The sequence below is a fragment of the Anolis carolinensis genome, chromosome 2 (assembly GCF_035594765.1).
Source record: "Anolis carolinensis isolate JA03-04 chromosome 2, rAnoCar3.1.pri, whole genome shotgun sequence".
NCBI classification, from domain to species: Eukaryota; Metazoa; Chordata; class Lepidosauria; order Squamata; family Dactyloidae; genus Anolis; species Anolis carolinensis.
Window position 1 is genome coordinate 157,858,775 of NC_085842.1, and position 13,857 is coordinate 157,872,631.

General features: G+C 42.8%; 1 protein-coding gene across 2 annotated transcripts in view; it reads right to left on the minus strand.

Moving 5' to 3' along the window:
- Positions 1–766: 766 nt before the first annotated feature.
- The window catches only part of LOC103277779 (inactive dipeptidyl peptidase 10), a 52,384-nt gene continuing 39,293 nt past the window's right edge, over positions 767–13,857 (minus strand). For both annotated transcript variants that reach the window (XM_062970936.1, XM_062970935.1), the window contains exons 16-26: positions 13,514–13,632; positions 12,834–12,881; positions 11,570–11,668; positions 8,841–8,907; positions 7,948–8,142; positions 5,455–5,509; positions 4,205–4,304; positions 3,718–3,776; positions 1,868–1,940; positions 1,525–1,598; positions 767–1,368 (exon numbers count right to left, since the gene is read on the minus strand). In XM_062970936.1, the coding sequence (XP_062827006.1) occupies positions 1,228–1,368; positions 1,525–1,598; positions 1,868–1,940; positions 3,718–3,776; positions 4,205–4,304; positions 5,455–5,509; positions 7,948–8,142; positions 8,841–8,907; positions 11,570–11,668; positions 12,834–12,881; positions 13,514–13,632 (1,030 nt within the window). In that variant the 3' untranslated portion in view covers positions 767–1,227. The remainder of the gene's footprint in view (positions 1,369–1,524; positions 1,599–1,867; positions 1,941–3,717; positions 3,777–4,204; positions 4,305–5,454; positions 5,510–7,947; positions 8,143–8,840; positions 8,908–11,569; positions 11,669–12,833; positions 12,882–13,513; positions 13,633–13,857) is intronic.

A 13,857-nucleotide genomic window follows, 5' to 3' on the forward strand; every position in this document is an offset into this window, starting at 1 on the left:
AATAAATACTTTTGAATATATATTTTTGGCTCTGCAATCCTGTGCCATTCAATGCAACAGAAGCTTATCTCAGCTCACCACATGTTAAGTTTCTGCTTGTTATGAAGTGTGCTTCTAGCACTCTGCTATATTTTGGTGGAACCCCAAGAAAGGGTTATGTTTTGAGTCTAACTGCTCGTAGATGCACAGCATTTTTAAACAGAGGCTGGATGGCCATTTGTCGGGGGTGTTTTGAATGCGATTTTCCTGCTGCTTGGAAGGGGGTTGGACTGGATGGCCCATGAGGTCTCTTCCAACTTTAGAAGTCTATGATTCTAAAGGAGCCTGGCAACCTTACTACTCCTTGCTTGTGGGACACAGTGTAGGAAAGAAAGATTTCTCCTTGAGGTCCTTGACAGGTCCAGTCAACAGATGCAGGGTTGAAGGAAGCAAGAAGGAAAAATCACCTATATTCAAAGCTGAGAAAAATGGATGAGGAATCTGGAACATGTGGACCTCAATGCCTTTCTCAGAAAAGCTAAATTTTACAACAGATATAGATACCATGAATGAGCAATTTGCATGTAAGTGCTTACATTATGTTACTTGTTCAGCTATCGCTCGTCACTTGGTTGAGCAAAGGAATGTGCAAAACACATGGCAAACGGAGGAGAAAACACAAACATACCTTGCCCACCAGAAATCCTGGGCAGTCCTACTCTGGGATTTTCCACAGACATTGTATGTAAACAAACAAGTTCTACAAACATGGGTTTTTGAAAAAATATGAATGTGGCAATATGCTGGATATTTTAATTCTACAATCAGTGCCCAATTGTGTGCTTTAACACAGTACCCACAGTAGTGCAAAATACAACCAAGACATGTCAGTACAGCAGGGGAAAAGCCATGGAAGATTGGCACTGGTTTGTCGCTCACATCCAGAGCCGGTCCAACAATGAGGCGAATTAAGCGGTCGCTTCAGGCACAAAACATACGGCGCAATCGAGACTGCTTTTTCTGTTGATTTGTTGTAAAACATGATGTTTTGGTGCTTAATTTGTAAAATCTTAATGCAATTTGATGTTTAATAGGCTTTTCCTTAATCCCTCCTTATTATCCAACATTTTCGCTTATCCAACACTTTTATTTTTCAGTGATTGGTTTGAAGGGGGGGGGGGGCGCCAAAATTCGGTACTTGAAAAGTACCTAGGGCTGGCTCTGCACACATCCCATATTGAGGAGCCACTAGGAATCCTCATCTTCATCTGTTAGCAAGTGATGATGTTTTGAATCCTCAAAGCAACTCTTAAAGAAGGAGTAGAGCGTCTGGCGAAGGTGATGCTTGCTCTGTTTTGAAACAAACACATGGCCTTCATCTGGATAGATCTGAGGGGAAAACACATCTTTGGTTAGGAGACCAAACCCAAGGAAGCCCTGCAGCTATGCCTCGGAGTTTCTCACCACTTACAGAAGTCAAGTGAGCAGGGGAAGGGGGGTTTCCAATTTTATCAAACCTATTTCTTCCTTTCCAATATTTCTTACCTGAGTGGTGTAGTTGGACCCTGCAGCTAGAAGCTGGACAAGAAGTTCAGCTGTATGTTGAAAATGAACTGTGGCTGCCAGAAGAAAGGGGGAAAATATGAGATGGCTAACACAACAAAGTATGGTCTGTGTGGTGGGAGGTAAACTACCTCTGTCCTTCCACACAGAAAAACAGAGAAGCATATTTATTTGTATCATTCATTCATATCCTCCTCTGGTGCCCAAACTTATCACACACACTCCCGCAATTTCGGAGATACCAACACTGGCATGATGCTATTGGTTGTGTGAGGGTGAATGAATGAGCCAAATGAGGATCAGCGCCTCTCTGTACAGTACTCACCATCACCAGTTCCATGCACAAGCAGGAATTTTCTCTCCTTGAGGCGGGCAGCTTCCTCCAAAACAGAGGCCACCTGGGAGGTGGAATGGAAAGAGGGAAGTATAAAGGAAGTGAGGAAAAGCAAATACCCCCACTTGCCTTTGGCTCTGCTCCCTGGGATTTTAACAGCAGCCTGACATGATGCAACAAGTTATACACTTTTTCCCATCATTCCAACTCAATTGAGGAAGAGGTCCCTTTTGATTCATGGCTTTAGAGTCAAGCTGCAGTTGAGTGCACAGGAACAGAAAAGTGAGGATGGGCTTAAAAAGAACTTAAAATCATAGAATCCTAGAGTTGGAAGAGATCTCGTGGACCATCCAGTCCAACCCCCTGCCAAGAAGCAGGAAAATCTCTTTCAAAGCACCCCCAACAGATGGCCATCCAGATTCTGCTTAAAAGCCCCCAAAGAAGGAGCCTCTACCACACTCCAGGGCAGAGAGTTCCACTGCTGAACAGTGCTCACAGTGAGGATGTTCTTCCTGATGTTCAGGTGGAATCTCCTTTCCTGTTGTTTGAATTCTTTGTTCCGCTTCCTAGTCTCCAGGGCAGTAGAAACAAGCTTGGTCCCTCCTCCCTATGACTTCTCCTCACATCTTGATACATGGCTATCATGTCTCCTATCAACCTTCTCTTCTGCAGGCTAAACATGTCCAGCTCTTTCAGCTGTCCTCATAGGGCTTGTTCTCCAGACCCTTGATCATTTTAGTCTCCCTCCTCTGGATGCTTTCCAGCTTGTCAACATCTCCCTTCAATTGCGGTGCCCAGAATTGGACACAGTGTGCTTCCAAGTGTGGTCTGACCAAGGCAGAATAGAGGAGTGGCATTATTTCCCTGGATCTAGACACTATACACTATACTGGAATCTGAACTTTGGACATCTTCTGTTTCTTCTCTCTCTCAAATAATGGGATCATATACTTTAGAGGCCATTGTGGCAAGCAGTTTGGGTGTTGGGCTACAACCCTGGAAAGCTTGGTTTGAATTCCTGCTCAGCCCTAAAAACCCACTGGGTGGCCTTGGACAAGTCACACACTCTTGGCTTGAGGGGGAAAAAACACCTGATGGGTCACCTTTGGGTTGCCATTACTGGGAAATGACTTGATGGCACACAAAAACAAAATGGAGCAAATATGGGTGACTTCCATCTCTTTTTGTTGGTGAGGTATTAAATATAAAAATAATAACCACTAAATAAATCTTTACAGTGCTAATAATTTAGGATTAATATTTTCTGCAAGTTAAGAGGCAAGTTGTATTGTTTCAGGTTGGAAATGAAAGGAATGCCATCAGCTTAATATTATTATACAGTACAGTCTCACTTATCCAACATAAATGGGCCAGCGAAAATGTTGGATAATAAGGAGAGATTAAGGAAAAGCCTATTAAATGTCAAATTACATTGATTTTACAAATTAAGCACCAAAACATCATGTTTTACAATAAACTGACAGAAAAAGCAGCGTAATACATGGTAACATTATGTAGTAATTACTGTATTTACGAATTTAGCACCAAAACATCACAATGTATTGAAAACATTGACTACAAACATATTGACTACTAAAAGGCAGACTGCATTGTATAATCCAGAACATTGGATAAGTGAATGTTGGATAAGTGAGACTCTACTGTATTCATATTGTCTTCACCAGCTGATACTGTTGCAGCAGAAATGTAGACTAGATTAGAGGCACCCAATTTGTGGTCAGGAGAAAAGGGCTTTCTGCTCCTGTTCCTTCAGAAAGCAAATGGGAAAGAGGAAGGGACCAAGAATCTGGAGACTTCTTTTGATAGCCATTTTTCCCTACCGTGTAGGCTGCTTCCTCCCGGGCTGGCGTTCCAAGGTAGCGTTCAGAGAAGGTGGCAGCTATGGCAGCAAACAGAAAGGAAGGGGTTGTTTTTTAGAGCTTCCCTGTTACAGTCATACAAAGCATAGCTGTATGTAAGAAAGGGAAGCTGGAGAATGTTCAATTTTGGACTTGATGATCTTATGGATTCTCTTCATTTATTAATGAGCATACTCCTTGTTTACTCTGCTGAATGGGACCCTGGATCCTCCAAATCCTTCACTTATGGTGGCACAATACAGAAAGCCCCAAAAGGGCTTAGATCCCAATCCCAAGGCAACCAAAGATGTTGTTCCCTCACCATTCCCTCCATTTCTCGTAGTGGTTCTAAATAAAGCAATATAGTAGTAGAATTTAAATAGACAGTAAAATCTACCCATCTGGGTTATCTTGGTACAGAATTCCAATTCCATTTAAAAAAATAATATGTGTCCTGGCAGTTACTTACTGTGGAAACGGAAACTGGTGATGGGTGCCACTGTTGCGCCACATTTAAAGAGATTTTCTGCTGCCGCCAGGAGCTTCAGTGCCAAAAAACCTCCATAGGCCTTTAAAAACAATTTATAATATGCTATTAATTTTTTGAATATTAAAAAAAACATTATTTTCAATATGGCATACAATGCTCTGAAATGAAACTCTTCAATTTCTCTTAAAGCTGGATCTACACTGCCCTATATCCCAAGATCCGATCCCAGATTATCAGCTTTGAAATTTCATAGAATCATAGAATAGTAGAGTTGGAAGAGACCTCATGGGCCATCCAGTCCAACCCCCCCCCCCCCCCCCCGCCAAGAAGCAGGAAATCGCATTCAAAGCACCCCCGACAGATGGCCATCCAGCCTCTGCTTAAAAGCCTCCAAGGAAGGAGCCTCCACCACAGCCCGGGGGAGAGAGTTCCACTGTCGAACAGCTCTCACAGTGAGGAAGTTCTTCCTGATGTTCAGGTGGAATCTCCTTTCCTGTAGTTTGAAATTTATTCCATGACTCTACATTGTCAAATAATCTGGGATAAGTAGATAATCTGGGATCAGATCCTGGGATATAGGGCGGTGTAGATCCAGCCTTAGTGCTTTCTTTCCCCCCAGTATTGCTGCTTTGTCCCAGTCAGGGATCTCAGTTGGATGAAGTTCCAGGCAAAGCAAAAGGTTCCAGTTTGGAACGTAGTTAATTCTTGTGGACTTTGAAAAAAAATTCCCCAAAAATAACTAGAGGGCCACATCTTGCTCACCCTTGGATTAGGTACTTTGACTTCAGAGTTATCATATATCTTGTACGTACTTGTAATCTCTTTTGAGGGTACTGTACTGGAAGATCTTCCATTTCAAAGTCACAATGTCTGGTGCCATTTTCTGTCAACAGAGCTCTGGCTGGCTGACTACTATCTTGTCTGAAAAGGACAATGTACCATTTCTTTCTCCAAATAAGGTCTCTGTGTTAAATGTAACTGGATGTGTGACTGGCAATGCCAGGTTTCCATGCTCAACTGATTTGAAAAGTTTATCATAGGCAAGATGGGCTGCCTGGTCCCAGAATGAAAGAACCCTCTAGATGTGGCTGGGCTATAAGTCACAACAGCTAGCAAAAGCATGGTGAGGAACGCTGAGAGTTGTAGTCCAACAGCAACAGGGAGAGTGCATCTTTCCAACCCTTGCTATAAAGAAAATACAGAAACGATTCCTTCGTCATAGAATTTACCTTTCCATAGACTGCTGTGCGCCTCTGATCCACATAAGGAAGTTGTAACAGCCATCTGTGGTGGGGCACAAATAGCATCAGGAGGACTTGTTAGTATCTCATCATGATTTCATACTCAGATTTTCCACATACCACCCAAGAGTTAGCGGCTCTCAAACTGTCTCATTTTGCTAAAAAAAAAAATCTAGAGAAGTCCAGTCACCCTCATGTTGTTGGACTACAATTCCCATCTCCCCTTACTATTGAGGGACCAGGTAAGGATGGAAAATACAGTCCAATGATAAGGGTATGTACCTTTCATTTTTTAAGTTTATTAGTATAAAAGTGCAGCAAATCAATGTGCCTGAGGCATGCTTTCTCTCTCACTCTCATTGCAACCTCTCCCCACTTCTCCAATTCTTTCCAATCTTTGTTATTATATCACAAAGGCAAGGAAGGCCTGAGACTCCTGTAATGGATCATCATCAGACACAATGTCTCAGTTTCTTCATCTGAAAACCCTCCCTCAAGTAACAGTAGGAAACTTCATTAAGGACACAGAGGGCCCAGCCTGACAGCCCTTAATGCGGGACTTCCTGCATCAAAAAGGGAGCTGTCCAGACAACGTTTCTGGAAACCATGAATTAATTTGGCACAAACCAGAAAAACCCTGGTTTGTGGCGAATTAATTTGATAGTGGGTTTATTCCGCATCTTCCAGAAAGGCACGGGATAACCTACTAGTTCCACTGTCTGGACTGCATGGGCTTTCTGGGGTGTGTGTGGACAGGCACCCAAGAACATTCACACTTTTTAAATGCGAATATTCCTGGGATAAATGCCTGTCTGAAAGCACCCAGAGAAATGACCAAAAATTAAAACCAGGCAACTGTGGTGGCTCTAAAAGTCATTACAGGCTTTCCTCTTGGAGCTTCATAGACTACCAAGGAATGGAAAAATAAAGAAGTGGACAGAAATCCCCTTCCAATTTTGAAAGTGGGTGCTTTTCTTCATTTTAAACAATACCAAGGTCTAAATTGGCAACCTGTTTAAAATGTTAACTGCCAGTCCAGGGGAGAAAATAGAACCCATGCCATTTGAATCGGGCACTTTCTTGTACATGGTGTCATCCTCAGTATCAAAAAGGGCGGACAGCCTCAGGGTGGGACATATGAGGGGCATTCATTAAAGATTTCTCCTGCCCCACTTCTGTTTATCACAGGATGCTGAAATTGCACATATGTAATGATTTAAGTCTCTATAGGTTTCATGCCAATTTACAGCTCAGAAGTGATAATGGTCTTGATTTTACAGGTGCTGAAGTGGTGTGAGATTTGATAATGGACCCAGTGGAATACAGAGTGATCATCAAGTTCCTTTACTTGGAAGGCCGCACACCAAAGGAAACGTTCTATAAAATGAAAGAGGTTTATGGTGATGATTCCCCATCATATGATGTAGTCAAGAACTGGTATCATCATTTCAAATGTGGTCAGACTTTGGTGCAAATAGTTCCAATTCCAGGGCAACCTCACTCTGCTATTGATGAACACACCATCCAGCAAGTTGAGGTCACCATTTTGGAAAATTGTTGTGTAACCATTCACCACCTAGCCCAAAATGTCAAGATTAGTGTGGGGTCCATGGAAAAAAATCATCCAAGACCATCTTCACATGAATAAGGTATCTGTTCGCTGGGTTTGCCGGCTGCTTGCACCTTTCCAGAAGCAGGAACAAGTCGAATGCTCTCAGGCTCTATTGACGATGTGCCATGGAAAACAGGAGGACTTTTTCAACAAGCTGGTGACACAGGATGAAAGCTGGGTCCATCACTATGATCCTGAGACTAAAGACAAGTCGATGCAATGGAAGCATCATGACTCACCGCCTCCAATGAAGGCTCGTGTCCAACACTCGGCAGGCAAGATCATGCTCACAGTATTTTGGGACCAGCACAGAGTAGTATTGATGGATTTCTTAGCAAAGGGTACCATGATCACTGGGGCATACTATGCTTCACTGCTGTGGAAATTGAAGGAGGCCATCAAAAGTGGCATGCTCACCAAAGGTGTCCGCCTTCTGCAAGACATTGCACCAGTTTACAACTCACATGTTGCCTAAATGGAAGCATGCTCCTGTGGCTTTGAAATTCTACCGCATTCCCCTTATTCACCTGACCTCACACCATCAGACTTCCACCTCTTTCCAAGAATGAAGTTATTTTTGAAAGACAAGCATTTTTCAGATGATGAGATTCTGATTTCCAAAGTCATAACGTGATTTTTGGAGCAACCCGTCAACTTCTGCAAGCAAGGTGTTTACAGTTGCTTAAAAAGATGGGAGAAGTGTTGTGTCACCTATGGAGAGAAGGACTAATAACTTGCCAAGTGTAATTGCTCTCAGTCCACAGGAAGTGGGTCAGGGGAAATCTTTAATGAATGCCCCTTGTATTAGTCCCTTGGACCAGCACTGCCATGCTGTGGCAACATGCAAACAGCACCTAAGGAGGACTTACTGCATCAATGCTATGTGGTCTTTCAAGTCCAAGGAGCCCAAATGGTGGCTGGCCTCATGCAAGAGCTTGAGCCCTTGGTTTCCAGAGCCCCGGCCATCAAAACGGACCACCACTGCACCCAAATAGCTGGAGAGGACCGTATCCCAATCGAGGTGGAATTCCTCAGTAGCCAACTGGCCTCCTAGGACTTCTGGCCTGTAAAAAAAGACAATCAGAGACTAGAATAAAGACTGAAGTCAGCCATTGATATGTCTGCACCTGAAATGGGAATTAACTATGCACACCCTCTTCATTACAGGCCTGGAGCTTTTATTTTTAATTTCATTTTTCCAGAGATGGACACCGGAAGCAAAGAATCAATAAATTATATGTATTATTCTGAGTTGTTGTATTCAGTGGTTCCAAATGTGTGGGTCCCCAGGTGTTTTGGCCTACAACTCCCAGAAATCCTAGCCAGTTTACCAGCTGATAGGATTTCTGGGAGTGGAAGGCCAAAACATCTGGGGACCCACAGGTTGAGAACCACTGTATTAGAAGGAGGAGGTGGACTAAACTGCCTCTTGATTTGGCATGTGTAGAAATCTCGTTGAGTTCAGTAGTGAAGCATCAAAGGAAATTTCCCCTTGTATCTTGAGATGTGAGCATTTGATGAGGTAAAACTGCTTTATTCATGCTCCATTCAGGTACAAGTAGCACCGCTGTTTGCAGGTTTTGGAGGAATGGATTTGGGGTTTCCTCATTTCCCTTCCTTCCTTGACCACCTTTGGATGGAGCAATCCAGAACTCAATTAGCTGGCTATCTTGCCTGCCAACAGGTTATGGACATGCAGCTGCAGGGGGTGGGATGAGGGCACAAGGGCCGGCAAGGCGAAGGAGTCAGGAAGCTCACTCACAGCATCAGCAGCAATGGGCAGAAGGTGCACTGTTGAGGTGGTGGCAGAGTCACACGCACAGGCAGGTCTGGGTTGTGGGAGAAAGGAGGAAAAGAACGGTCATTGTTGAATACGGGATGATCACCCACTAAGATTTTACCAATTTATCTTTGTGTTAGTGTTTCACAGGTGCCTACCCCTGTCTTAGTTCAAGTATGTTTAAGCCTCTGTGAATACCAACCATAAGTTGATGAAGCAGCCCTAACACATCTACTGGCCACTGCCCTTTATCATCACCTTGTGTTTCTGCACAGCTACTTCTCCAACAACAAAGGCATGGATACATCTCCATTTTATAAGCAGAATCATAGAGTTGGAAGAGACAGCAGGGGCCATCAAGTCCAACCCCCTGCCATGCAGAAAAGGCACAATCAAGGTACTCATGACAAATGGCCATCCAGCCTCTATTTAAAGACCTCCTAAGAAGGAGCTTCTGCCACACTCCAAGGCAGTGAGTTCCACTGTTTAACAGGTCTTACTGTCAGGAAGTTCTTCCTAATGTTCAGGTGGAATCTCCTTTCCTGTAATTTTAACCCAGCCAAAAACAAGCCTGATCCCTCTTCCTTCTTGTTAATACTGTATTATTATTTTATTGTATGACACAGCAAACAAGATAGATATGCTGGATTTCGTTTCACAAAATCACAAGTCGAAAACTTCCCAAGTGTCTAGGACTGTGTGATGTATTTTCGGATGATGCGCGCAGATCCCAGTAGGGTGGCCTTTTGCAGTTGACAGATCGTAATTTTGTCAATGTCTATTGTTTCCAAATGCCGGCTGAGATCTTTTGGCACGGCACCCAGTGTGCCCATCACCACCGGGACCACCTGCACTGGTTTCTGCCAGAGTCTTTGAAGTTCAATCTTGAGGTCCTGATAGCAGCTGAGTTTTTCCTGTTGTTTTTTGTCAATGCGACTGTCACCTGGGATGGCAACATCAATGGTCCAAACCTTTTTCTTTTCCACAACTGTGATGTCTGGTGTGTTGTGTTCCAGCTGTTGTATTGGACCACGCGTCAGACACTTCCCAAATATCTAGGGCTGTGTGATGTATCGGCGAATAATGCGTGATGATCCCAGTAAGGTGGCCTTCTGCAGCTGGCAGGTGGTAATTCTGTCAGCGCCAATTGTGTTCAAGTGCAGGCCAAGGTCTTTAGGCACTGCACCCAGTGTGCCGATCACCACTGGGACCACCTTGACTGGCTTGTGCCAGAGTCTTTGCAGTTCAATCTTTAAGTCCTCATATTGTGTCAGCTTTTCCAGTTGTTTCTCTTCAATTCTGCTGTCCCCTGGGATTGCAACATCGACAATCCATTCTTTGTTTTTTAACATGATTGTGAGGTCAGGAGTATTGTGCTCCAAAACCCTGTCTGTTTGAATTCGGAAGTCCCAGAGTAGCTTGACATGTTCATTCTCTGTAACTTTTTCTGGCTTGTGATCCCACCAGTTCTTTGTCGCAGGTAGATGGTACTTGTGGCACAAGTTCCAATGAATCATCTGAGCAATGGTGTTATGCCTCTGCTTGTAGTCTGTCTATTATTATTATTTTGTTTATTTATATCCCGCTTTTTCTCTCTAAACGGAGACTCAAAGCAGCTCACAACTTCAGGAGTGAAGGGCCTCTCCTGAAGATCTCAGGGCCAGGGCAGGTTTGAAGGTCTTCAGCCTTCTCTGCCAGGAGCCCCCAGTGGTGCAATGGGTTAAACCATTGTATCAGCTGCACTGCTGACTTGAGAGTTGGGTTGCTGACCTGAAGGTTGCCAGTTCAAATTCGGCGAGAGTGTGGATGAGCTCCCTCTGTCAGCTACAGCTCCTCATGCAGGGCCATGAGAGAAGCCTCCCACAAGGATGGTAAAATATCAAATGTCCTTGCAGACGGCCATTTCTTTCACACCAGAAACGACTTGCAGTTTCTCAAGTCATTCCTGACCCAAAAAAAGCCTTCTCTGCCAAAAGATGCTGATGTCTCAACAAACTACAAATCCCAGGAGAGCAGAGCCATGGCAATTACATTAGACAAGGCTTCCCTCAAACAGGAGCTCCAGAGCTCCCTTTTTGCTTTGGGCATCAACTCTCCTGTTTGGGTTTTGCAAATCCAAGACTGGTAGCTTCCTTGACTGAATCAGTCCAATTATTATGTGGTCTTCTTTTTTCCCCTACAGTCTTTTACTTTGCATTCGTCTCCAATGAATCACATTGTCTCATGATACTTCTGCAATCTAATAACCACAATCACCTCTGGTTCCAACGAGAGTTTGGGCTTGATTTCCTGCAGGAGGCACTTAGTTATCCTTTTGGCAGTCCATGGTATCTGCAGAACTCTCCACCAGAACCACATTTTAAATTCATCAATTTCCTTCTTGTCAGCTTTCTTCACTGTCCAACTTTCCCACGCCAGATATAAATTGTAAATATTTTGGCTTGAATGAGTCTGACCTTGGTTTTTAATTATATGCCTTTGAACTTGGCATTGAATATCCTATTCAAATTATCCCATCAACATAAAAATATATAAGAGTAAACCTGAAGACCTGTTCACATACATGACATTGCTTCAGGCTTGAATGTTATTAGTCTTATATTTTTACACTGCTCTGTGTATGATATCTAATTTGTATTATTTTAACTTGTCCAGGCACAGGACTAATCACAAAGTGTGTGTGTAAGATGAGACAGTGTTTGCATTCTCACCAAAACCAGCCAGCCGGTAAGTCCGGAATTCCACCAAAGGAGTCTCCTTATGAAGAAGTCCATCTTGCAAAGATTGGTTCTCTTCCAGGAGAAGGAAGTCTGTGCTCAGTTGGGAGGAAGAAGGGATAAGACTGAAATGACTACACTATGCAATAAAATTTGAATTTTTTTTCTGTTCCTGGTTTGAAAGTATTATTTCCTGTTTAATTGTGCAGTACAGTAGAGTCTCACTTATCCAACATAAACGGGCCGGCAGAACGTTGGATAAGCGAATATGTTGGATAATAAGGCGGGATTAAGGAAAAGCCTATTACACATCAAATTAGGTTATGATTTTACAAATTAAACACCAAAACATCACGTTTAACAACAAATTTGACAGAAAGAGTAGTTCAATACGCAGTAATGCTATGTAGTAATTACTGTATCTACGAATTTAGCAGCAAAATATCACGATGTATTGAAAGCATTCACTACAAAAATGCGTTGGATAATCCAGAACGTTGGATAAGCGAGTGTTGGATTAGTGAGACTCTACTGTACTTACTTTGGAAGTAGTTGTTCAACTCCAGAAACTTCGTTTTTGTGGCTGCCACAAACTATATTGAATTAGTTGAGACTATGAGATATTCATTGAAAAGCTATAGCACAAGGTGCTGCAGGATATCCCGCAAAAGCAAAGTTTTTGCAGTTTAATAAACTTTCCCCATGTTTTTATGATAGAACCAATTAGGAAATGACATTCATTACCCAGGAACAAAAATCATGCTGCAACATATTAATTTTATAGAGAAGCACATGGCAAAGTTAACTGAAATCAATACTTCCATTTATTATTTAAGTGGAAGACAAACTTGTCAATAGCTACTTCCTGACTTTCAGCCCTGCAGGTTATGAATTTTGACTGTCCTTTATTTCTGTTTTAAAAGACTGGCAATATCAGAATGATTAAATATGTCTGAAACAGAAATATATAACGTTTCACCGTATATTCACTTTTTCCCCGTGTCAGGAGCAACCTTTTACTACTACTCATTGAGCACCAACGTTTAAACGGGAGTTATTTATTTATTTATTTAAAACATTTCTATTCCACCCTTCTCACCCCGTAGGGAACACAGGGCCGAGCACAACATATATACGGCAAACATTCAATGCCGGAACATAAAATAAACCATAAATATACATAAACACTAAAATCAGTTATCTTCGCATTAAAACCATTATTTAAAATCATCCTTCTTTCTTTGGTACTAATACTCACCATGGGGATTTGCTGTGCAGTGAACAGAAACTTGAGGAATTGCAGGTCCTATTGAAAACCAGAAGGAAAGGAATGGAGGAGAAAACCCACATCAGAATGCAAACTGTTGGCCAGATATGCTCTTGAAAATTCCTTAATCATTTTGATATCCACAAGCATGTGGACAATTTCAACAGAAAGGAGGAAACCATGAAAATGAACAAAATCTGGCTCCCAGTTTTTAAAAAAAATCTAAAATCTGAACAGTAAATAAAGAACAACTCAGAAAACAGGAAATCCAGATAAGAAGCAATCAGGGCCAGCTTATGCCTCCCAACAAAGGATTCCCCAAGCAGGAAGAAGCCAGGCTTTGACGCTGCAAGGCTATTATATGCTAGTCAAGGTGGCCAATTGCAACATTCACATTTGCCTCAAACAAACAAGAGTTCTTTCTCCCACCCGGGACTTTCCACAGATATATAAATCTCATTTGCCTGGTTTCCAACAGACCTTGCAAACCTCTGAAGATGCCTGCCATAGATATGGGTGAAATATCAGGAGAGAATGCTTCTGGAACATGGCCATAGAGCCCGGAAAACATACAGCAACCCATTTTGATATTCCTTTTGTTAATTTTTTTAACAGAAATAGACATCAATGTATGATTCAGCATAGATATGTGTGCTGGCAAAACAACCCACCTTTGCAGAACAGTACAAAATGTTTCCTCTTGGGGCTGAAAAGGACATCTACAAAGGAGCAGCCGTGGCGCAAGGCACAGGTCACACAGGTGCGATTGGAGGTGCTGTCAAGGTCCACACTACTCAAGAAGAGGAGGAAGAGGAGAAGAAAAGGAAGCCCACATCAAGACTGCCCTCCTTTGTTTAAGGCCCTCCTATGTGGTGCCTGGATCACGAATACACTGGCCCCATCTACACAGGTGCTAAAATCTAGATGGAATCTGGCCCAAGGCTTCCCCTGGAGGAGAGGAATTTTTTTCTTGTCAGGAGTGACTTGAGAAACTGCAAGTTGCTTCTGGTGTGAG